The sequence below is a fragment of the Topomyia yanbarensis genome, chromosome 1, assembly GCF_030247195.1.
Source record: "Topomyia yanbarensis strain Yona2022 chromosome 1, ASM3024719v1, whole genome shotgun sequence".
Lineage (NCBI taxonomy): Eukaryota > Metazoa > Arthropoda > Insecta > Diptera > Culicidae > Topomyia > Topomyia yanbarensis.
Genome location: NC_080670.1, coordinates 56,254,124 through 56,277,079, shown reverse-complemented (window position 1 = coordinate 56,277,079; position 22,956 = coordinate 56,254,124). Strand labels below are relative to the sequence as shown.

Sequence of the window (22,956 nt, the reverse complement as noted above, 5' to 3'; positions counted from 1 at the left end):
GAATCTTATGTGTTGTTGAGCAATGTCTTGATGTTGGACTATCAGTTAATCCAAAACAAACCTCGCGAGGAATGGCTGTCTGGCTAGATGGAGCGACAACTTGAATGCGTAGTTTGGTATTGGTTTAAACCAATCCCATTCACTTGGTAGATACTGTACCGTATTCCAAGCAGAAACCTTCGCGATACTGTGTGGCGTACAATCCGCACTTGAACAGAGAATTCACGGTGAATGAATCTATTTTTGCTCTGACAATTAGGCTGCCCTAAAAGCACTTCGTTCTGCTAATTCAAGATCAAAATTAGTAATCACATGTCGAACTTAAATCGAAGAGCTTAGCATTTTAAATGCTATCTACATTTTATGGGTACCCGTTACTTCATATCATTTGACATGTAACTGCCCTGCAGTAACACAATTGTGTATCCGAAGTTTTGGTTCTCCGCACACAGATGAACCTATGTACAGAGAGCTGAAACTCAAGAATATGTTATTGTCCCAAACCTAGTGTGAGATAGAGCTATAGTTTGCTGAGATGTTCTGCGAACTAAGTCGATTAAAAGGAAAATACAGCAACATTTTTGCATTTGATAACCGATCCTTAAATTTCCGGTTAAAAAAATTGTTAGGTGTAAACTGAGCTACGGCTTTCAAAAAATCACGGCGAAAATTTATAAAACTAAATCAGTTTAAGCCGTATTGTAGAACAATAGCACCTCGGGATGTTGTTCTGTTATCTCAATACTCTCTCTGGGATGTTGATGTATCCGCTTATAGAGAAATGTCTTTTATTCTCTTGGTAGTGAAGAATACTGTATTGTCTATGTTCTCGGTGTCGTTATTTTTCTTATCTCTATCTTACTACTTGCATAATCAGGAAACTGATGAAAATCCAAATCACGGTAAGGCACAAATCTCCGATCAACATGGAGAACAGGAATCGGGCCATTTGACATAATGGGCGTTTAGAGCATAATATATATTTGGCATTATTTTGTTAAGTGATCTTATTGAAGGTCATTTGGCATAACAGACGAATGTATAGTTTATCAGCAAATGACCCATAAGGTTAAAGCTGCACTAATGTGTTATGTTCTTTCAAGTGATATTGATATTTCAAGTGAATACATTTTATAACTGATTTTGCCTCCTTTTAAACATTTTCACAAATATGGATTGTTTTTCTATGACTTACGTCGTAGTATAGTGTAGATTTTACTGGTTTTTGTTGATGCAGCGCACTAAAACTGAAACCCACCAGACATTTTGTTTTGGTTATCATTATTATGATCACCAGTCAGTTTTAGATTCCCACACATCCGTTCGATCCAGACGATAGTTAACTTTATCATTTCTGGAAATCGAAAAAAAAAATTGAAGCGTTGATTTATTGAATAAATTTACTTGGGACGATGCCAGTATAGTGCGACTCTGCCGCATAACCAAGACCAAGGATCCGAAGCTACACAAAGCCGCCGAGGATCCGCCGGGTGAGGTGGGCGCCCACCTGAAGGAGCGACAACGATGTCGGACAGCACGCCACTTGAAGCGATGTAGCCACCTTAGGCGAAAAGGTCATTTATATTTGTAAACAAGAATAATCTAATATTGGACCTTCAATAGTAGCACGACTCAAAATTATGCCGAATGACCTTACTTCTCAGTCTAAAATTGGGTCAGTTTTCATGTGGATAAAATAAATGAAAATGACCTCAAGTGACTGCTAAAAACTATACCAAATATGACAAATTACCCGTATTTAAAAAAAAATGAAAATTTTGCCAAATGTCCGTCATGCCAGATGGTCTTTAGGCTGGATTTTCATAAATGTTTATTTCATGTATCCAGCATTTTAAAGTGTTTCTGAGTTTAATGATCCCAGTAAACAAAAAGGCGGCTAGGCGGTTTAAACTAGATGCTGGCTATTGAAACTTTCTTCTGGGCTACCCGCTGTAGCTTACCGTTTATTGTGAAAGTAGTTTGGGATATGTCGGTTTTTATGGCACGCTAGATTACGTGACAATACTCGATACTTCGAAGGCTATAGTACAGGTGTTCGCACTTCTCTACCAGAGTTTTTCTTCTTGCAGTAGCGCTACAATCGTAAAACAACAGGACTGATCAATTCCTCTATTTCTTCATCATCTCCATCACTCCAACATATTAAATACTGTGTCACTTGAATTCTGCTAAAAAATAACCAGAATAAAGCGGTATTTCCAAAAGCAACTCTTGAAATATGACAATTCGCCTTTTTACACTATTTTGCTCACCCCTTAAGCTAATAAATTGTTCTTCCTTCCCAATTAAATGTGTAAACATTTCGTTTACCTACAAATTAAAATGTCGAAACAGTTCAATATCAATGCAGCTTATACTAAAGATATATGTGAATACCTATATACTGTACATCTTCCTTAGTTTATGGTGGAAATCAATCATAACTCCACCTCTAATTTTGGATGAGTTTGACAGAAGGTACATCATGCTATAAATGCTTACCATAAAATAATTAGTGTCGACATGTTTTACGAAAACTTTGACTAGGATTAATCTTTTTGGTGATTTTATGTCTCTGTCGTGTCGGAAATTGAAATTCTAAATTCAGCTCTACCAAGATCTTTGCAAAGTATTAGGAATGATAAAATATGAGTAAGCGAAACGGTTTTACTGATATCTTGGGATCAGATATTCGATAAAAATACAAAAATGCAAAAGACATAAATTTTTCCGGAGCCATGAATGTAAATTCATCATTCAAAAAAATCTAGCCTAAGTGTGATCGATTCTTTAAAATTGTGTCGAATAACCCGAACGCCAAATGGAGAACGAGCCATTTGAGCCAGTCGCCACTAATTCATGACGCCCAACAAGCGATAAATAGCATATCGATCCCGAAACGGATACTAAAGAAAATTGAAAATCATGCATTCAAGGCTAAGGACGCACACATACCTATGCTATAACATAACTGTCATTCAATTACCGCTTCACTTTAAATTATCATTTTCATCGATGCGTTCAAGCATAGCGAGCATATTTTTCAATAAGTTGACTCCATTTCTTATAGATAATTTTTGTTTCAAAAAACTCTGTCCTTTGGCAAACCAAAAATTGTACAAATTTCGTACAACTGGATTGGGAATAAATGCTTGATCAAACTAAACCCATGTTGTACTCGAATCAATTCGATTCGCGTCCGATGACTCTCGCGGGACACCTGTTCAAAACAGACAAATAGTGAACGTAACAACCCCGTCAATCATTTCCCCGAGGTACTGAAAAAAGTGCCCGCTGGGACAACCCCTCGCGAGTATCCCTCAACCACACTTCGGTGAGTTACTAGAACACTCAGCCACTTACTCAACTGATCCTGCAACAATCTCAAGAAGTCAATGTTGCCCGTATTGTTGGCCAACCCACCGGAGTACATGCTGCCGCTGCCGCCACCACCACCACCACCGAGACCACCTCCGCCCAGCTTGTTGCCATTGTTCGATCCGAAGCTGTTACCACCGCCGCCGCTTCCGAAACCGTTATCGTTGTTCCAGCTGTTTCCGCCACCGGAAGGTCCGCTCGAGAAATCATCTGACGAGTAAACTAGTAAACATCAAATCATTCGGTATAAAGAAACATAGAATTTCAACACAACACCGGGCTTACCTCCTCCACTGGATCCACGTCCGTAGCCCTGACCGGGTGGGAAACGCTGGCGATTGTTGTTGTTGTTGTTACCGCCGCCGCCCATGCCGCCCCCGTTGTTGCCGTCGTCGTTACCATTGCCTCGACCGAACGGAGACATACGACGCATTCGCTTTTCAGCCCACTTCATTTCACGGATGCTGCTCTTGAACAGTTCGATATATCTGCGCACGCATTGAGTCGGAAGCGGGCATGGGGAGAAAACACACAAAAACAGGAATTAGTACGGTTGTAGCGAAGTGTTGACTGCAGCATAGGAATTGAGAAATATATCAAAAGTTGCACAACTGCCAGTGCACACCGTCTTCAGGAGCGGATCTATCTAAATCTTTTGTTGTGTGGTTTATCGCTGTCAGATGCTTCAATTTAATTCTTTGTATTCGGATAGTTTACTTTTTCAAGATAATTTAAACACTTCTGAAATGTGAATACTGCAATATTTCAGTGGCAATTTGTTAACTTGGCTAAATTTGTGAACTACTCTCAATTATTAGATAGGATATTGAAGAATCGGTAACTATTAACAAAAATCGCGAATGAAGACAAGCCACAAAGTCGTCTGTAGGATACGACGCAAAAAGTAAAATTTCAATAATTAGTAACGGTGAACAATCTCAAACTACTTGGCCTATTTAATAACCAAAAAATTAGTTCATACATTAAATATTTTACTACAGGGTTAAACATATTAAGTTTAACTGAGATAGGGTGATGAGCCTATTTTGACACCATTAAGGAGAGGATCGCACTATTTTTTGAACAACTTTTAAAGAAGCCATATTACCTATAACCTTTCTCAGAATGAAGTATCAGTGCACTGTTTCTTAAACATCCATATAATGCTTATTTAACAGAACTGTCTCAATTTTCAGCACAAATGAAAATAAATGTTCTATTCTGTGCATCTATTCTCACCTCATCGAAAAACAATCTAGTTGAAACACAATGCTTCATATTCCATTTGCGTCGATTCTAACTAGGTATCCAGATCATGGACACCAACGCGTGATTTGTAAAACGAATCATTCTGCTTTTTTCAGCCAATCAAAACAAACGTAAAAATCACGCACATGAAAGAAACTCATCAGCTGTTAGTAGAAGAGTGCCCAGAATTGCGCACACAGGAAATAACCATGCGAAGGTTAACAACTGGAATCTCTAGTTTCACATCACACATTGCTTCCTCCCGATACGAATTGTATGTGCAAATGAAAATAAAATATCTGCAATCAACAATTAATTGAATAATTTGAAATACTTGATTACTTATACCTGAAATTGCATAACAATATATTTTCAAGTTCATGTTTTGGTTTGGTCGCACTGGTGATTCTTTTCTGTATGATGGATGCAAAAGGTTTGTTTTGATTGTGGTAGTGTATCGGCAAACATGGTAATAATGTGATCCCTCATATTTTTTAATATTATCCTATTATAACACTAGGCCTATCCTAGTGTTTGACGAGTGATTTTAAAGTAAAATGATCGCAAAAAGGATCTCCAGCTAAAAAAAGGTATGTATCAGTGCTATGTTTAAATATATTTGTGCCGGAATAATGAGATATGAGGCGGTAAATGCTGGCTTTTAAGTGTTTATTTTGCTAAGCGCCGTTGCATCCTGTTCCGGTTCACTACGTGAGTGAGGCAGACTAGCAGATATTTCAATAAGGTGATTTTGTTTTAATTAAAAGTTGGATTTAAAGGATAGTTCTAAATACATATGTGCACAACAAATAAAGAATATAACTTGAGCTTATTTTTGCACACCTCTTTTAGCCAAATCGATATTGTCGTTATTTCATATGCTTGGTTCGAAACTAAGGGGTGCGAAATAGGGTCACAATAGGCTCTACTGCCATAATAGGCACATCACCCTATTTTTTATAACGGGCCATTTAAAGTACATGTATTTTTTTGCAAAAGAAGAAACTTTTTTTTGTATGCCTTTAATTGATATATTTTTTCTATTCATTTAATAATTTATTTTTTATCTATAGTAGTAAACATTTATCTAACCACTAATATTTAACAAAAATGCTTTGGTAATTAGCGCAAGAATCTAAGTTTTGAAATTTTGGTGAAGCATCTGATCTAGCGCAATCACAACGAATTCAACAATTGTAACTGTTACCGGACAATAGAAACCCTAAATGACTCTAAGTTAAATTTTAATCTGTACGCGTAATACCCGCATCCGCTATTATAAAGAAACCAAACCTCGTCAGTTGTAAGAACTCAAAGCAAGATCAAATGCAGTTGTTGAATCCCAATCAAACCAACCCAACCATTTTGCAAATTGGTAAGCATTATTGTTAACAGCTTTTTCTGTATCTGCAAGTTACAAATCGCATGAATTTATTCTTTACACTTGAAAATGGAAATAATTCATAATAAAATCAAACAAAAACTACAGTCAACATAATCCCAAACTTGCAAACATGTACCTATTGATGTTTGTCAATATCATAACTAACCTGAAACAAAAAAAACTCCAAACGCTAATCATTCCACTTAACACAAACTATGTATCCATTTTCTGTACTCCGCGTGTTGGTACGGTTTTTGGTTTCTTGATTTCTTGCTTTGTTTAGAATCTTAATCAGATGTCAATTTAAAAAAAAAGTATAGCTTTCAAACCACCCACCTGTTCCCAATCTTCTCTTTCTGTTTACTCATCATCGCCTTTTCGGCATCATCGTCAGTTGCAAATTCAACAATCGCCTCCCCAGATGCCCGTCCCAGCTGATCCAGTAGCAAAAGTATCCCATTATAGCCATTCTTTATCGTGTACCCTGTTGTAACGTAACGTAGGCGTAATGAAATTGGTGAAACGGTTATGTATTCTGAAACACTATTTTTGTTAGGAGAGGGAAGTTTCGTTCTTAATCCCGCAATGTGCCGCCCCGCAGTGGGCTGCGCGCCTTTCAAAACTTCTAGATAAACGTTTCGCTCCCGAGATGCTGCAGCAGGGTGGCCACCCAATTGTTTCGTTTGTAGGCAAGATTTCATCATCATCGCATCCCCTTCATGTACCCCGCATACCAAAAAAAAAGTTAGATGGTTTCCGACACATCCCCCCTCACACTAATAAACCCCTTTCATTTACCAACTAACAATTCAAAATACGTTAACATGAAAACAGCATTGAATGTTTACTGATTAAGATTAATTTTTTTTATTTTTTGTTTAAATGTGTCAGCGACACCTGACGCGACTCTTCAGGTTCTTGTCAGTCGTGCGCTTGTATATACGTGCCCAATGTAATAAGAATGTAATAGACATTTCCACAATTATATTGAACACAATTAGCTGTTGAACCAGATTGGATAAATGAGAAAGGCACTATTGCCCCACTAGGTGGATCAAATCGGAATTTTGTGGGAATGATCCAACTGAACGTCTAAATCTAGGCGCTAGGAGCCAGTGTGGCTGATCGTGGTTGCATGTTCACGTTTACGTCCAGGTTTGTATTATCTTGACCAAAACGAGCGTTTGTATATCAACGAGTTTGATCGCGTTAGCGTTTGCTGTCGCGTGTTAAAATTAATTCATATACCAGTGTCATCATTCGCATATGTTGTTTGTTCGTGTGGTCCAAATTCTAATAGATATTTTTTAAATTATTTTTGGGGTGGTGCAGTCGAAGGTATGTACCGAGGATTGGTGCTCTCGGACGCGTACGATTCGCGATCGTGTGGGAGTTGAGTTCATATAACACAGTTGATGTTCATAAATGCGTAGATTGTAACTTTTTTCCTTTTTTTTATTAACGACTTATACTGCCGTTCTACGCATAATTGCCCCATGTATATACGGAAACCTATAGAACATGGGACAAATATGCTTATAACGGCAGTATAGAGTCAATATTTTTCCTTTTTTTACGGTTCCGACAGCATAAGTCATTAAATTGACTTTACGCTTGTCCGGACATGCCGCAGACTCAGGTGATTCGCATGTAATGCCAAGAGATGCTGACTCCTGCGTTGCAGAAGACAAAGAGTTAAATAGCCGGGAAACTCTAAGCTTGTTCATTGACCCTACTCCACGCTTTTCTAAACTTTCTTGCTTCAAATCCTTGCTCTTCCTTGAGTACTATGGCTCTTAATATTTGAAAAATACTTCACCTTCCAGTCCCTTGCTAATTATATGTCGTTACAATATAAAAAAAATGCTTGTAATTGATTGTAACTGATTGGCCAAATCACCGAAATGTTCTGATGCTTGTGAAATTGCAGGATGTACAGTACGGTACCAATTGAAATGGTCATACTGATTAAACGGACTCTCCGTAACAGGTAGAACACCCCGAGTCCGTATGAGAAACACAAGCCCAATCGAACACGATCATTGAACAACGTAACGTAAAGCGATCATATTCAAAAAAAATCCCACTCGCAAAAAAATACCGGAAATATAATATACACCCCCACGTCAAGTGGACCTATGCCGGAAAGCGAAAAGTACCAGTCATGTCGGTATTTTGGTGTATGCAGCGGTATGTACGAGACCAGACATAGCGATCACCGCATTCATACTCGGGCGAAAGGATGGCAAGCCGACGGAGACTGACTGGACTGAAGCGAAGTGAGCGCTATGATATCTAAAGGGCACTGCGCACCTTATGTTATGTCTCGCTCGGAGATCCAGACTCTCTAGAAGGTGCCACAGTAAAATATGTAATTACAATGTTCAATGGGAGCAACAAGAGAATAGCGTGCATTGCAAGAGGGACGCATTTAACGGCTCGCTTGAAAGCAAAAATTTGTTTGCGAACGATACCCGGAAGGGTTGTACGTCATTTCGCGGTATACCATTTCCCGGTATACCATATTCCGGAAAACCATATTCCAGAATGTACTATTTCCCGGAAAACCATTTCCCGGAATGTACCATTTCCCAGAAAACCATTTCTCGGAATGTACCATTTCCCGGAAAAACCATTTCCCAGAATGTTCCATTTCCCGGAAAACCATTTCGCGGAATACCATTTCCCGGAAAATAAATTAAACCACGTACCTTGCCACCACTCATTTTGATTACACTTGCTACGCAGCAAATGTCAAACAAACTACGAAATTCTCTCTACTTTAGAACATAAAAAGTAGTTTGGAAATATGTTTGGAATTTTATTAATTTTAAATGTAAGTTAGAATAACATATAAACAATGCTTCAGATATATTTATTTTGGAATTTTTATGGATTATGCATCTAAAAAATCTGCGGTTTTTCTTTCTTATACATGCATGCTTCCTTGTCGTTATTTTTGGCATGTTTTTGATTTATATGTACTTTCTATTTCTATGTAGTTTCACATTCTTTTAAGTACTCTTTCAAAATATTCTTGGTGTTTTATTGGATTTAAGTACTAGTGGTCCTAACATACCTTCCCCATAGAAAATTTGACAGTTCATAAATTTCACAGTCGACCGACGAAAACGGGTGCATCGAGGTCGACAGATAAATTAAACGACCAAGTTGGGTTTCGTCGGTGGACAATTTTCGTCACCATATTAATCGCCAGATTTAATCTGTGTGAATCTGGTTCCAGTTTTAAACTATTCAACTAATTGGTTGAAATAGACCGATTTCAACAGATTTCGTCTGTCATATTTAATCGGTTGTTGAGTCGGCTGACGTCCATGTTAAACCCCCATAAGAGTCAGTGCAACAATCGACCGATTAATTGGTGGCATAGTCGGCCGATTGTGCCGACGCAAGCCGGTTTAGTCGGTGGGAAAATCGGGAGGATTTTCTATGGGGTTATAACTTTTTGAATTATAATTGTTATTCTATGAGCTTATTCGCCTTCTTTTGGAGATGAGCAAATCATGAAAAATATTTTTGAATTCGTCTTCTTTAAAATTTGAATACTTTTTTGGAAATTATTAATTCATAACAATCTTCTTTGAGACTGCCTTTTTTAAGCATAATCTGTTTTCTGGTACTTTATTGGTTTATGAGAGCTTGTTTTTTATTAATATGATCAGAGAGCAAAGATAAGGTGCCAAGCGAACCAAACAAAAACTTGGAATGCAGAAGAATGTCATCATGTTTTATTCCAGCACAGTCAATCAATATCTATAAAGCTTATCATATCTTGATTGTAATTTTTTTTTGTCGCGGAATAATGTGAAATAAAGAATAGAGGAGAATAGGTTAGTTTAGTTTAAAAGTTGGTAGCTCTCTCGGTGTTCCATCTAAATATACGTAAATGGAATGACTCCCACAAAAGGAAAAATATTTCTTTTTCACGGATTCCTTGTTAAAATAATTGAACAAATCCAAGATTACTCTTCTGTAACGGCGAAAATGAAATCCTTTTATTTCGACGATAAATTTAACCCATTCCTCTGGATCTCGAAGACCATTCACGAAAAAAGTGGTTAATTGTAAACGCTCGTGATAATTAAAGTTTTTAGAAACCAGAATTCTCTCTATGTAACCAGGCCACGTGTATGCAGGTCCACAAACATCTTGGAAGGTAAAACACACATGATTCGTTGGGCTGTTTCTGTAAACTCGGCTCAAAATCTCTAGTGGATTGTTCATATTACCTTCTATAAAATGATAAGATTTTGAATGCTATAGAATACCATATATGTAAGTCAACATAGCTCTGGATTTGTTCTTAAAGTTCAAATTACATGTTTACTTTAGATTTCAATAGTATAAATAATTACCGAGAAAAAGTACATTCCGGGTAATGGTATTCCGGGAAATGGTACATTCCGGGAAATAGTATTCCGGGAAATGGTACATTCCGGGAAATGATATTCTGGGAGATGGTACATTCCGGGAAATGGTACATTCCGGGAAATGGTTTTCTGGGAAATGACATTCCGGAAAATGGTTTTCCGGGAAATGGTAAACCGGGAATCGACGTACAATCACCCGGAAGAACAAGTCACAACAAGAAAAATGACTCTTTCGGAATGTGAGTGAATGTGAGTGAAAATTGGTCAAATTTCACTTTTTCGTATTTTTAAGTTAGCTACGAAAATCCGCATCCTTCAGTGAAAGCGACTTGAAATGAAAATAAAAAATGACTTATAAGGCGCGAAAAACAAAGCGACGAATGCATGCTTTAACCCGTACCATGCAAGACTAAAATTGATTTCCTGAAAAATATACTCGATGGCGTTTACGTCACTTTTGCATGCAAGGGCAGTATGGATGCCACCGTTGCGTTCGGAGAGAAAGGTTGACCGAGTACGGTCATGACAGTGGCGCACATGTTTTCATGACCGTTGTACCGTGAAGTTTAGAAAAAAAAATCTACAACAGGCTTTGCAAGAAATGCCGCAACGAAGGAATTGGTGGGAGTTGTTGTTGTCCAAAGTGAACCGATAAACCTGGGTGATAAATTCAAGAACAAAGGTGACACGAGGACAGCGGAAAGCATATTTTCTGGCATCCAAAGGCGATATACCAGAAAATATGCGACAGCGTCACCAAAAACAGCAGCACGGATGTCCTAACCTCGTCGATCGACCCATCTAACCTTCCGGTCGTGGTGCTTTACCAACAGTAGACATCGATCGAATGTGGAGAGGGCAGCTGGTTTGGTCCAGAGGTGACAAGAATTAACACGGCTGAGTGCCTTTGCTTATCTCTTTTTCCAATATGCACTGAACGCACATAGGTTTGATTGATGAGCCTTCCATTGATTTAAGCTATATTTTTAATAAAGTATATGTTGACGCCGGCTGACCGGGTTTTTGTTTGGATAGAAAATCGAATTCTGGATTTTTATTCAAGCTGGGTCTTAGGTCGATGTACTGGACTGCAAGAAAACAATCGTGTCTAACTCCGTCATCGACTGAAATTGAATTTCGTGACAAACGGGAAAATTATTTATAAAGGTTACGCATCCTCGTTTTGTATCAGTCGATGCTTGCTTGCCAAAAGAGCAACATGTTGACTGTATCGTCTAGACGATACAATAAGCGCTAGACGCTATGAATTTTCGGCAACGTTGGAACATGCACACTCGCACTGGCTCAATCAAATAGGGGTAGTCTACAAATAGAAGGGGCCGCGTGTCCATTTTGATCGTTTGTCGCTCGAATATTAAACGAGCAATATCATGGCTATATTGTCCGGCTGGACAGTCGTTCATGTGCATGCAAAGTTTCGGTTCGCATGGCGGGGTGTGAAGCGCACGATAGACTGCACACAGAACGGGTGCCGAAAATGCATAGCGTCTACCTCTACTATGTTTCGGCAGTGGGGGCATTGACTCGTACACTGTTGGACCGTGGGCTTGCATGTCTTAGATTTACAATATTTTTTATCACTGAGGTATCTGACATGTTCTTTAGGTAGATTTTAGTTGGCGAGAAGACTGAGCTATGTTAGAGCAGTGTTGTTGTTGCGAAGCTAATTTGTAGCGATTCTTGGCAGTGAACCCAAGTGTAATGACATCTGACCAAGATAAAGCACTGATTAATTTAAATTCTTATCACAGGGTTGCAAGCATTAGTATTGTATGTCAATTAGGTTTCTTAGGGTGTAATAAGTAGTGTAGTGTTTAATATAGAAGTTTGGAAGTGGAATTGGAAAGGAAACCCACCCCAGCAGAGGGTTTTGATTCATTATGATAAACATTTTTGTTGCGTGCTTCAAAGCTGATGTACACTAATAATTCAATTTTTTGGTCTTTTGGCTTAAGTGCCAATACCTTATTTAGGACTGGTGGTATCCAACGGGGAAAAACGATCGGAAATGGTGAGTGAAGCTAAGCGATCATGTGAACAAATTCCCCTCAGAGGCGAGACTCGAACTCGCAAGCTTTGAGACTCCGGCCCAATGCACTAACCCTTATGCTATCCCTGGGTATGGTGACATCCCAGAAAGAACATATGATTATCCCATTGGCGACATTGATCGCACCCTGCCTGCAAAGCGAGGAATCACACACAACGACAGCTGATCACCCCAACACATTTGATCTATTTAATTTCCCCCCTAGATACCAAGGCCCGGGTTTTTATAATCGTCTGATGTCTATTTTTTTTAGTTCATTAACCATCGTACTTCGGTGGGTGACAGAGCTAATGAAGACTGTCGATTTCTGGTCCCTTGCCCAGCGAACAGAGGTATGACGGGAGCGAACCCGCCCGTTCGAATTAAACTAATAATTCAATTTTTTGGTCTTTTGGCTTAAGTGCCAATACCTTATTTAGGACTGGTGGTATCCATAGTTGGAACCTGTGTACATTTTTCGCGACATGTCAAGCCACCCGTACATTCACGCTCTGCTGAAAATGTCGCATGTCTCAAACAGGTTAGCTTCCAAGCCTCGATGGTTGGTCTCGTGACATGTTATGGAATTTAAATGCGTCATCGGTCTTGAGACTGGTCATGAGGATAATTTACCTGTCGCGCGTAAGGCGATACCAGTCACAAAGTTTACGAACCTGTACAAAGATGAACATTTTATTATGGTTTGCTAGTTTGACCTGTATCTTATTCTTGATCGTTTAAGTACCGTGCAGTGGCAGATAAACGGAATGGTAGACGCTATATAAATTCAATTATTTTGAACTTTTTCAACTTTTTGATAATAAATGTAGCGAGTTACGAGGAGTTAAAAATCAATAGTTTTAGACATTTTAAACGCACAAGGGGAAGTAAATGCGTCAAAATTGAATTTTTTTCATCTTTTCACAGATAAATATTGTTCGTTATTGCAAGCTACGAGGAGTTGAAAATCAATAGTTTTAGACATTTTAAACGCACACTGGGAAGTAAATGCGTCAAAATCGAAAAATTTCCATCTTTTCACAGATAAATATTGTTTGTTATTGCGAGTTATGAGGATTTGAAAATCAATAGTTTTAGACATTTTAAACGCACACTGGGAAGTAAATGCGTCAAAATTTGGTAATTTTCATCTCTTCACAGATAAATATGGTTTGTTATTGCGAGTTAAGGTGTTGAAAATCAATAGCTTTAGACATTTTAAACGCACATTGGGAAGTAAATGCGTCAAAATCGAAAATTTTTCATCTTTTCACAGATAAATATTGTTTGTTATTGCGAGTTACGAGGATTTGAAAATCAATAGTTTTAGACATTTCAACTTTTCACAGATAAATATTGTTTGTTATTGCGAGTTACGAGGATTTGAAAATCAATTTTAGACATTTTAAACGCACACTGGGAAATAAATGCGTCAAAATCGAAAAATTTTCAACTTTTCACAGATAAATATTGTTTGCTATTACGAGTTACGAGGATTTGAAAATCAATAGTTTTAGACATTTTAGACGCACACTTGAAAGTAAATGCGTCATAATGGAAAAAAATCTACTTTCACACAAAATTTTTATTTGTTATTGCTAGTTACGTGAAGTTGAAAAACGATAGTTTTGACCGACTTTTTTATGGAAGGTGATAACTGTGCGAAGACTGAATTTGATAAACATATGAATAAAATTGAATTTTCTTATTTTTTCCTTTCATCTAATTCCATTTCACACATGGTTAAAAATCCTTGAAACATTTTTGAAGTCGTAAATTGAAAATTCAAACTTTAAAAATAAGGTTCAATTTTTGGCACGATTCCGGTTTTGGCAACAGCAAAAACAAAATTGTTGCCAAAAACGGAATCCTACTGTACTAGGATATTAAAATCACTAGCTTTGAACATTTTAAACGCACATGGGGAAGTAAATGCGTCAAAATCGCAAAATTGAATTTTTACAGATGTATTTTGCTTGTTTTTCCGAGTTATTAGGACTTGAAAATCAAAAGTTTTGAATATTTGAAATGCACAACGGGAAGCAATTTCGACAAAATGGAAATTTAAAAATGTGTTTAAAATTAGAGGTGTGCCCAGCGCCGCCGCGCCGGTTCGCGCCAACGGTTGCAGGTAAAAACAGTAAACAACTCGTAATAACAAACAATATTTATCTGTGAAAAGTTGAAATTTTTTCGATTTTGACGCATTTACTTCCCAGTGTGCGTTTAAAATATCTAAAATTATTGATTTTCAACACCTCTTAACTCGCAATAACAAACAATGTTTATCTGTGAAAAGTTGATTTTTTTTTCGATTTTAACGCATTTACTTCCTAATGTGCGTTTAAAATGTCTAAAACTATTGATTTTCAACACCTCTTAACTCGAAATAACAAACAATGTTTATCTGTGAAGTACGGTATCCAATATTTTACCTATTTTCAATACCGGTTCATTGTCGACATGTCACATAACAAGCAACCCTGTTTTTCTATTGTCGCGACCGTTCGCAAACAAACATACATGTCACAGTTCAGTAAATGTACAGCCGCTTAACAAACCTGTTTTGTTTTGAAACATGTACAAATTTTATGACATGTCACGGGGAAAATGTATCGTGTCATAGTACACGCGATTGTGTCACATGTCGCAAGAATCCGCAACTTGTACATGTCACGAGCAAACATGCAACCAGTCACCAGATGACTGGTCATAGCCATGACATTTTCCAGCTATGGTGGTATCCAACACTGTACACTGCCTTTTTCTTTGTTGTCTCATTCGAAACACGTTTAGAACTGTGTATTGAATACATAAAGAATATTCAGCATAAACATTATTACATAGCAAATTGAAAAATATGGGAGCAGAAGAGTTGGCTATAAAGTGTTTTACTGAAGATTATAGTCTCCAGCGGGTTTCCAGTCGATAGTTTTGAGATTGAGATTCATTTGCGAATTATGATGCGCGCTTTTGAAAAGGGCTGTATCTTTTATGTTGCCGTGTCACTGTCATGTACATGACCCATTATTTTTTTACTAATTGCCAACCCATAATTTCTCAATGAGATTACGATCGACAATCTTTAACCCTCGAATACTCGCGCCTTTGTACTTTGTACAAAACTTGGGGTTTTTCGTTATCTTTTTGTTGCAAAAACATTTATCAATGCCAAACCACTATAAATTCCTCAGATAACATGTTTTGGACAGGATCCAATCACTATTGTACACGGATATACCTCAACTGCAACAATATAATAGGATATTGTTTGCTAAAACCAGACCAGTAGAACCCGCGATGTGGGAAGTTTGACCAAACAATATTCTGTTCAATATAATTCGTGATCTCGATCATATGGAGGGTTAATTCCTTCGGCAAACTTGTTCAGAAAGTCAAGTTAATGGAAGATAAAATAGTTTGAAATAAAATTCTGCTGCTGGGTGGCGCCAGTGAGCATGTTATTTTTTCAACTTACTGTACCTCAAGATCTAGATTCTTTAGAAAGTCAGTATGTTCGGCAAAATTGCTAAGCAAATCAAAATCTATGAGGCGGTATAACGGCTGCTGCAGAAAACTACCGTTAGGCGGCGCTAGCGAGAATGTCAGTTGTTCAACCTAATGTATCTCAGTTTCCTGATTTTTTAACGAGTCAGTGCTTTCAACAAAGTTGCTCACGAGATCAAAACTTTCGAGGTGGTATATCGAATAGCACGGGATTACACTAGGAGGCGCTAGCGAACTTGCACATGCATTTTTTGACCTACTGTATCTCAGTTTCCTGACTCTTAGGAAGGTTGTTCTCTTATTTCTTCGAACTAAAACCGAAAATGGTGAATGTCACCAGGGGAAAGAATAAATCGATGATATTCCGAAAATAAGTTCGCTAAATTGTCAGATGATGTTCCTCTTGCACAACTAAACTAATTTTTTCATTCATGATTCTGGAATATGTTTGCAAAGAAATTTATATTTGGAAGTCTGTATACCATTTATGTAACACCATTCAAATCCAAATTTCCTGCTCTCTATTTTCGGGAAAGACCAATACATCGAACGACCCAATCTGCTTGAACCGAATGCCTATTTGAACCACTGCGCATTCATCAACTCGAGCAAACTACGCCGGTCTGAGGAAGCAAATCGTGATTTTCAAGAGCCAAAATTTATGTACCAACCAGCATACCCAAGGTCAAAAGAGTCGACCCACACGTATATCTATCCAAGCAAAGTGATCTATTCCTTTATAAGTAGAAACAAACATCCACCTCGAACACAATCTTGAAAAAAAAAACTATATGCTTGTGCCTGTCCGTTACTCTTTAAAAGCCCCTTTTAATCTGAGATCACTTACTTGTTGATAATAAGAGATATTCGCCATCACCCTACCCAAACCAAACAATACGTATTTCCCGTGCATATTAACACTTCAAGTAACAATTCCAAGCTTATTAAACTGAACAAAGTTAAAATATACTTTGTGCAGTGGCTTATCAGTTCAGCATTATCCAGGGGAATTTGGGCGCATACCCACTCCTCCATCGCCGATGCGATCTGATATCCGAACCGGAATATTATTTGATGATATCTCAAGAGCACACAATTCTATGAAAAGAAGGACTGTCAGGTAATCAAGTGTCACATCTCATTCATAGTTAAACATATGTATTATTAGTATAATTAAATGATGTGATAGCTGAAAGAATAGATAAGTGACTCCCACAAGAGTACACTCAAGTGAACGAACCTTGTAGTGCCAGTTTCACCACCTAATTGGCAGCAGTAAGCAATTAATGTTTTGACAGCAACAAACACCAAACATCGAACTTAGTCAAACAACGGTGCGCAGCACGTTCAACATTAGCACTCATCTTCCTTAGCTCCGATCCGCCAGCCCAGAGCACGCGCCCTTGATTTACCAAATATCGTCAAATCTATTGTTTTATGTTTAAAGAGTCCAGATACCAGGGCTCATCGCCAAAGTCCTAGGCGGTCTCGAACTATAAGTCACTTCGACAATATTGTTCAGCATTGTTTGGCAGTTAGAAGAAATTGAGGCAATATCACCATGTAGGGTGAGTTGAGCACCCCTGTTTTCTTAGGTCTACACAAATCTGACGGCATGTCAAAAAACTAAAAATGTAATCGTAAAATTCATACATCCCTTGAATATTTCATTTTTTTCTATCTCAAATATAAAAATAATTTACCAAGACAGTATCTAGAAAAAAAACTGAAGGTAACTCTACAGTATGGGTCAAAATGAGCACAGCACAAAAATCTTAGAGGTCATGATTTAAATTCCTAAAAGTTACCTTGTTTTGTCAAAGATTCCTGAAAAATTACTTTACTAAAAACTGTTCCTGATTGTTGATCAAATAAAGGCACGCTTAGGTTTCGATATTTGCTATTTGTACATTACATGTAGAGCATATAGCATAAGAATACCATCCAGAGAGATTGGATGATGGAGAAGAATGCCAAGCTGAATCACTTGGAAGAGGCTCCCGTATTCTACTAAAAGGCGGAGGTTTTATTTGAAACTATACGTATTTCATGAATGATTGTAATTGTATTTATCATATATATTTGATAGCTATTCTATATACATATGTATTGAACAAATTATATTCAATATATTGTCTTTACAACATTTGCATCGTGTTCATTTGTATTATGATGCTGTTCGATGTGCGGTTGACTTTTGTTAATTAGGTACAATTTACTTTGCTAGGCGCGATATAGGTATTTATCAACAAGGGTTTCTTCCGAAAAGATAATTCGTAACTAATGAATAGAATAGGGGCGGGCTAACGAAGTAGGCATATCAGCACAGACTAACAGGCATAACACTCGAAAACCATTCTTCGTCCGCTTTAACGATCATTTTGAATATATTTGTAGTTGGGACTATGGCCACATTTGCAATTATGGCGCCACTGACATATGAACAAGCATATAGGGGATGGACCACTAAAATAAAATTATTCCCAAACCTGAGGGGTAACCCACCAGCAAGTGAGTGTTTGGGACCGTGAAAAAAGGTGGAGCTAGTGTTCTGGGAAAACTTCCGGATCAATGTGTTTTGAGGAAATTCCCTCATAGTGTTAGTCTGTGATATCAGCATACCTGGGTTCCTCACCCCGGATAATTTTTTTCCTAACACGAAAAGTGGCAAATGATTCCAAAATTTGCCCTGGTTTGGCGGTTCAAACGGTACGGCACAAGTTTTATAAACCAATCTTCGTATTTTCAAATTCCAATCAGGAAGGATTCTTAGTGTCACTGTCAGTACGATCGTAACACTATTTATTGTGGTGGCGCTCACTGTGCGAAATGTCATGCCGGCGAAGCTAGCGTCCACTCCCTCGTGCAGTCCATAAACATCAAATTTTGATCATATCTATCCGGTCACAGCGAACATGCTTAGTAAAAGTTCAAGTAAATAATGGTTTCCATGAAAAACCGATCCTGAAGCTGTCGAAAAGTGTTGCTCTTCTGGTGTTCATATAATAGTCATATAATGTCCGAATCGACTACGGAATATACTGCCCATAACAGCATAAGAGTCCCATGTTGAAAAACAGCAAGCCGAGAAAAACGCTGTTCAAGATTGTCCCATCCATTGAGCCAAATGGATGGGACAACCATGTTTTGGTATTTTTTTTTTTTGATATTTTCTGAACAAACCCGGTAATCTTATTTGTGCAGTGTGATTCAGTGGTGATACAGAATACAATCCAACGGACAACTCATTTTCGACAAAAATCCACATGGGACTCTTTTGCGTTTATGGGCAGTATAGTATCATATCACAGATTTGCTTTGTTTTTGAGCCTAAGGTTTGAAGTTTGATCTCTTTAATCAAAAGCCAAAAAAGATCAGTCTGCATCATGCTCTCCGCAGTGCAATCAGGCCAGTATGGTTAAAAAGCTTAAAGCCTGGTGCACATGAAGTCATTCAAGCAAATGTCAAAACAAATCAATAACCAAGCAGAGAAACATTGCCTATTACTGGAATTCTCTGGTAATATGGTCGTTGTGAAGTCAGACCGGACAAGGTCGCAATACATCAAAACATGAGATAATGATAACACTGGATAAAGAATTTCGTCAGCTACATTCGAATTTTGCCAGATTTGAAATATGTAACCATAAACAAGATTTATGGCAAAAAATAATTTCCAATTATAACGTAGAGGATGCTGTGATTAAAACTTTAAACACGTTTTTCTCGAAATCAATATTTTGACGCTTAGTCCAGTCTGACATAACACCGACTATATGGTCATCTAATAAACACGAATTATAGAGTAACCAATCTAAACCAACGAAAGTAGCTTTTTTGCAACTCAGACCTGAAACGGCGTGATAAGGTCGATTCACAATCACGCGATATGACTTTGTGATGTTTGAATTGTTGCTGCATTTACCGTTAATCGACTGCAAGTGGCCGAGCAAAACGATGTTGTTTAGACATCTATGAAACATGCTAAAATATGCTGCCGTCCCGTCACTGTTACAATAGTCTGTGATAATCTAGTCCATAAACATCGATAAACTGTAGAATGTTAGAAAGCCAAAAGTTCTTCATTATAGGAACCAACCTACCCTTGATTTCCCAGCTGAGTGGCCACCCTGCGAACTAAAAAACAATCCCCATGGGAGACAATAACACACCCCAGTTGCCACCCCGAGCCAAGAACGAAACTTTTCTTTTTCTTTCCTCTGGTCTTCCGAGCGCGCGTGGTACCGAAATGTTGATTTCCTAGGAACGATACCCCTGAGGCTGGTTAAGAAATGCCCGGAAAGAAACAGGATAAAATAGTTTAAAATGTTCGGGAGGGAATAGAATCAGAATCAGAATGGATTAGTGTTTTTTGCGTACTCGAAGAGGAGAAAACAGAGCTCCGCCCACCACCGGTTCCGTGTTGCGACGTGCGAACACTTTTCTGTACCTCCCAGGAAATCGGCCACATTCGCACCCGCCTTCGGTTGCCAGGACTTACCGATGAAGAATCGCTTCACGTCATCCTTGGTGCAAGACCAGGGTAGACCGCGCAGTTTCAGCACTGGTCCACCATCTTCGGCGTCATTTTCGTCGTTGATAGCATTCTCAAACTGATCTTCCGTAATGGTAAACACCTCAATGTACCGATGACCGATGGTTGCCTTGTTCAGATCTAGAGCCTTTATCTGATCGTCCAATGTCGGCAGTCGCAGGAAAGCCTCGCCTGTTTGCCGCTTGGTCATCGAATTGATTCCGATGTGAATATGGTCGACATCGACGCCGGTCAAAAAGTCGCGGATCTCATTTTCCGTGATGTTCCACGGAAGACCGCGCAGACGAATGTGGAATGCGCCGCCACCGTCATTGCCATTATCGTTGTCGTTATCAAAGGACATGGTGCCTGTAAACAAAGTAATTGTAACTTATTAAATACGCATCGGAACATTTTCATTTAAACTTTTGCAAGGTCAAGGTGTTTACAATCAGCAGTCAACTATCGGCTAAACTGAAACCGTCCTATTCAAAGCTTTATTTTTGAAAGTTACAGTTGTAGGTAGCAATCTGATTTCTATCGGTAGACGATTCCAGCGGGACACTCCATACGCGTTTGTTTTGTTTTGTTCACTAGTCTATTTGGTAAAGGATTAAATATCCATATCAACTTTTGAATAGGGCTAATAAGATTTGTAAACAAACTTTTGTTTTGCTGATTTCTCTTAATTTATCATTTCAACACAAAACATTTGGAATTGATTCTACCAAAGGTAAAGAGTTGATTCATGTGCATTTTTCATGAAATTCAACTTGGTAGCGGAATAATGAGCGACATAAATTTGTTTACAAAAATCTCATTAGCCCTTTTGAAGAACTACTATTGATATCAAGTATTCAAGCAAAATCGACTTATTTGTATAAAACGCGGTCAAAACGCAGGACTGCGTTCAAAACAAGACACGCCACCTGTAAGAGGCTTCTTGAACTTATCCACCGCTGGCGAAAATCAAAGCCGGGAAGAAAACGGCACTTGTGAGAAACGACGCCATCTTGGCAAATATTGTGCATCAGCAAATAAAAATCATTTTTTTAATTTCTCTCAACTAAAACCAACCAATTGTGCAAGTAAACACAAAATACAACCAAACACTACCATATTTTGGTGAATATACAACTGCATTTCTTGAATTAAATAGTATTTTCGAGTATCACACAAATGACGTCAGTCGACAAATTCTAACTTACTTTTTTCAACGTTCTGCTCTATCTGACACGCCAAAAATCACTTTCACAGTTAGCAATTCTAGTTATTCACTATTGGCAATAATTTTCAGTTAGTTTTGCACTATTTGTAGCGATCAAAAAGCACACTAAGCTGAACAGCAGCAAACCAAGGATACCGACGCCGGCAATGACCGAGAGTAGAATAGTTGTGAATTTAATGATGGCGGACCGGCGAGCACACGAACGAACGACGGGGCAAAGTGAAACACAAAAAAGCCCTGCGGCTGAGCACATACTACCACAGTTTATCAATAGTTCCTACACGGAAACGAAAAACTACCTAAAATTGAGTTCCTTTGACTCAATCTCGTGGTATGGTGGGGGAACTTAAAATTAGGTAAACCGTGTTGAAGGTAGTTTCCATTTAACCACGGCAAAAATTACAACTCATTGATAGGTTTTTTATACTCAAATTTAAGTTGAATTTACCTAATTTTGAGTTCAACCCAAACAACTCAAAAGTACCTTCCTCCACGGAAGACCTCGACTGAGTCGAATCTCTCTTTTTATTTTTGACTACACTAATAAGTGCGAAAGCGACGCACAACTCAAAAGTAAGTTAAAACAACTTTTCTGCAGGTTGTTTTATTTAACCGTGTATATTCATAGCACTGAAGGGAGCAACAGCCAAAGACGATGTTTTAAATATAAAGATACGCGGAGAGAAATCAGTCAATTTAGCCACTGAGAACTGACATACAAGTAAAGTTTACAACTTGTGTAAGAAATTAAACTGTCGCTTTGAAATGACAACAGCAAGTAGCAACTTGCTACTGGTCGGCGCTTCGATCGCTCAGCAATCGCTATATGGGACTTGTGTGCAAAGTTGGATACAATGGCGACTCACGCATGCGAACCTGTATGCGATGGTGATTTTCAACGTATTTTCATTTGAATGTTTACACAGTTTTTTCGGGAAAGTTAGTTCTAGCTTATATTTCTGTTCTCTTTTATTTAGCTGCACGGTTTACCAAGCTATTGCATAGTTCACACAGGTTCACATTAGAATCTGTGGTATTATACAAAGAGAATAGGGAAAGAGACGAATAGTGTGAAGCCAAAAATACCTTATTGAGCAGACCAATCGTGCAATGTAAATAAACATTACTCATGCCTGAGTTGGAGGAGATAAGTATTGTACTTCTATCAAAAAAGAAATTTGAATTTTCATCAGAATTTAGTTCAATCGTGATTGTAAGGTGCATTATAGAGTATAT

General features: G+C 38.1%; 1 protein-coding gene across 3 annotated transcripts in view; it reads right to left on the bottom strand.

Annotated features, from left to right (window-relative positions):
- The window catches only part of LOC131677664 (heterogeneous nuclear ribonucleoprotein H3-like), a 28,362-nt gene extending 6,471 nt beyond the window's left edge, over positions 1 to 21,891 (bottom strand). Inside the window, exons 1-5 of one of the 3 annotated variants that reach the window (XM_058957581.1) lie at positions 21,701 to 21,891; positions 20,460 to 20,861; positions 6,347 to 6,494; positions 3,664 to 3,866; positions 3,364 to 3,600 (exon numbers count right to left, since the gene is read on the bottom strand). In XM_058957581.1, coding sequence (XP_058813564.1) covers positions 3,364 to 3,600; positions 3,664 to 3,866; positions 6,347 to 6,494; positions 20,460 to 20,856 — 985 coding nt within the window. In that variant the 5' untranslated portion in view covers positions 20,857 to 20,861; positions 21,701 to 21,891. The remainder of the gene's footprint in view (positions 1 to 3,363; positions 3,601 to 3,663; positions 3,867 to 6,346; positions 6,495 to 20,459; positions 20,862 to 21,700) is intronic. The other 2 variants (XM_058957583.1, XM_058957582.1) reach the window with 2 other exon arrangements.
- Between the last annotated feature and the right edge of the window lie 1,065 nt (positions 21,892 to 22,956).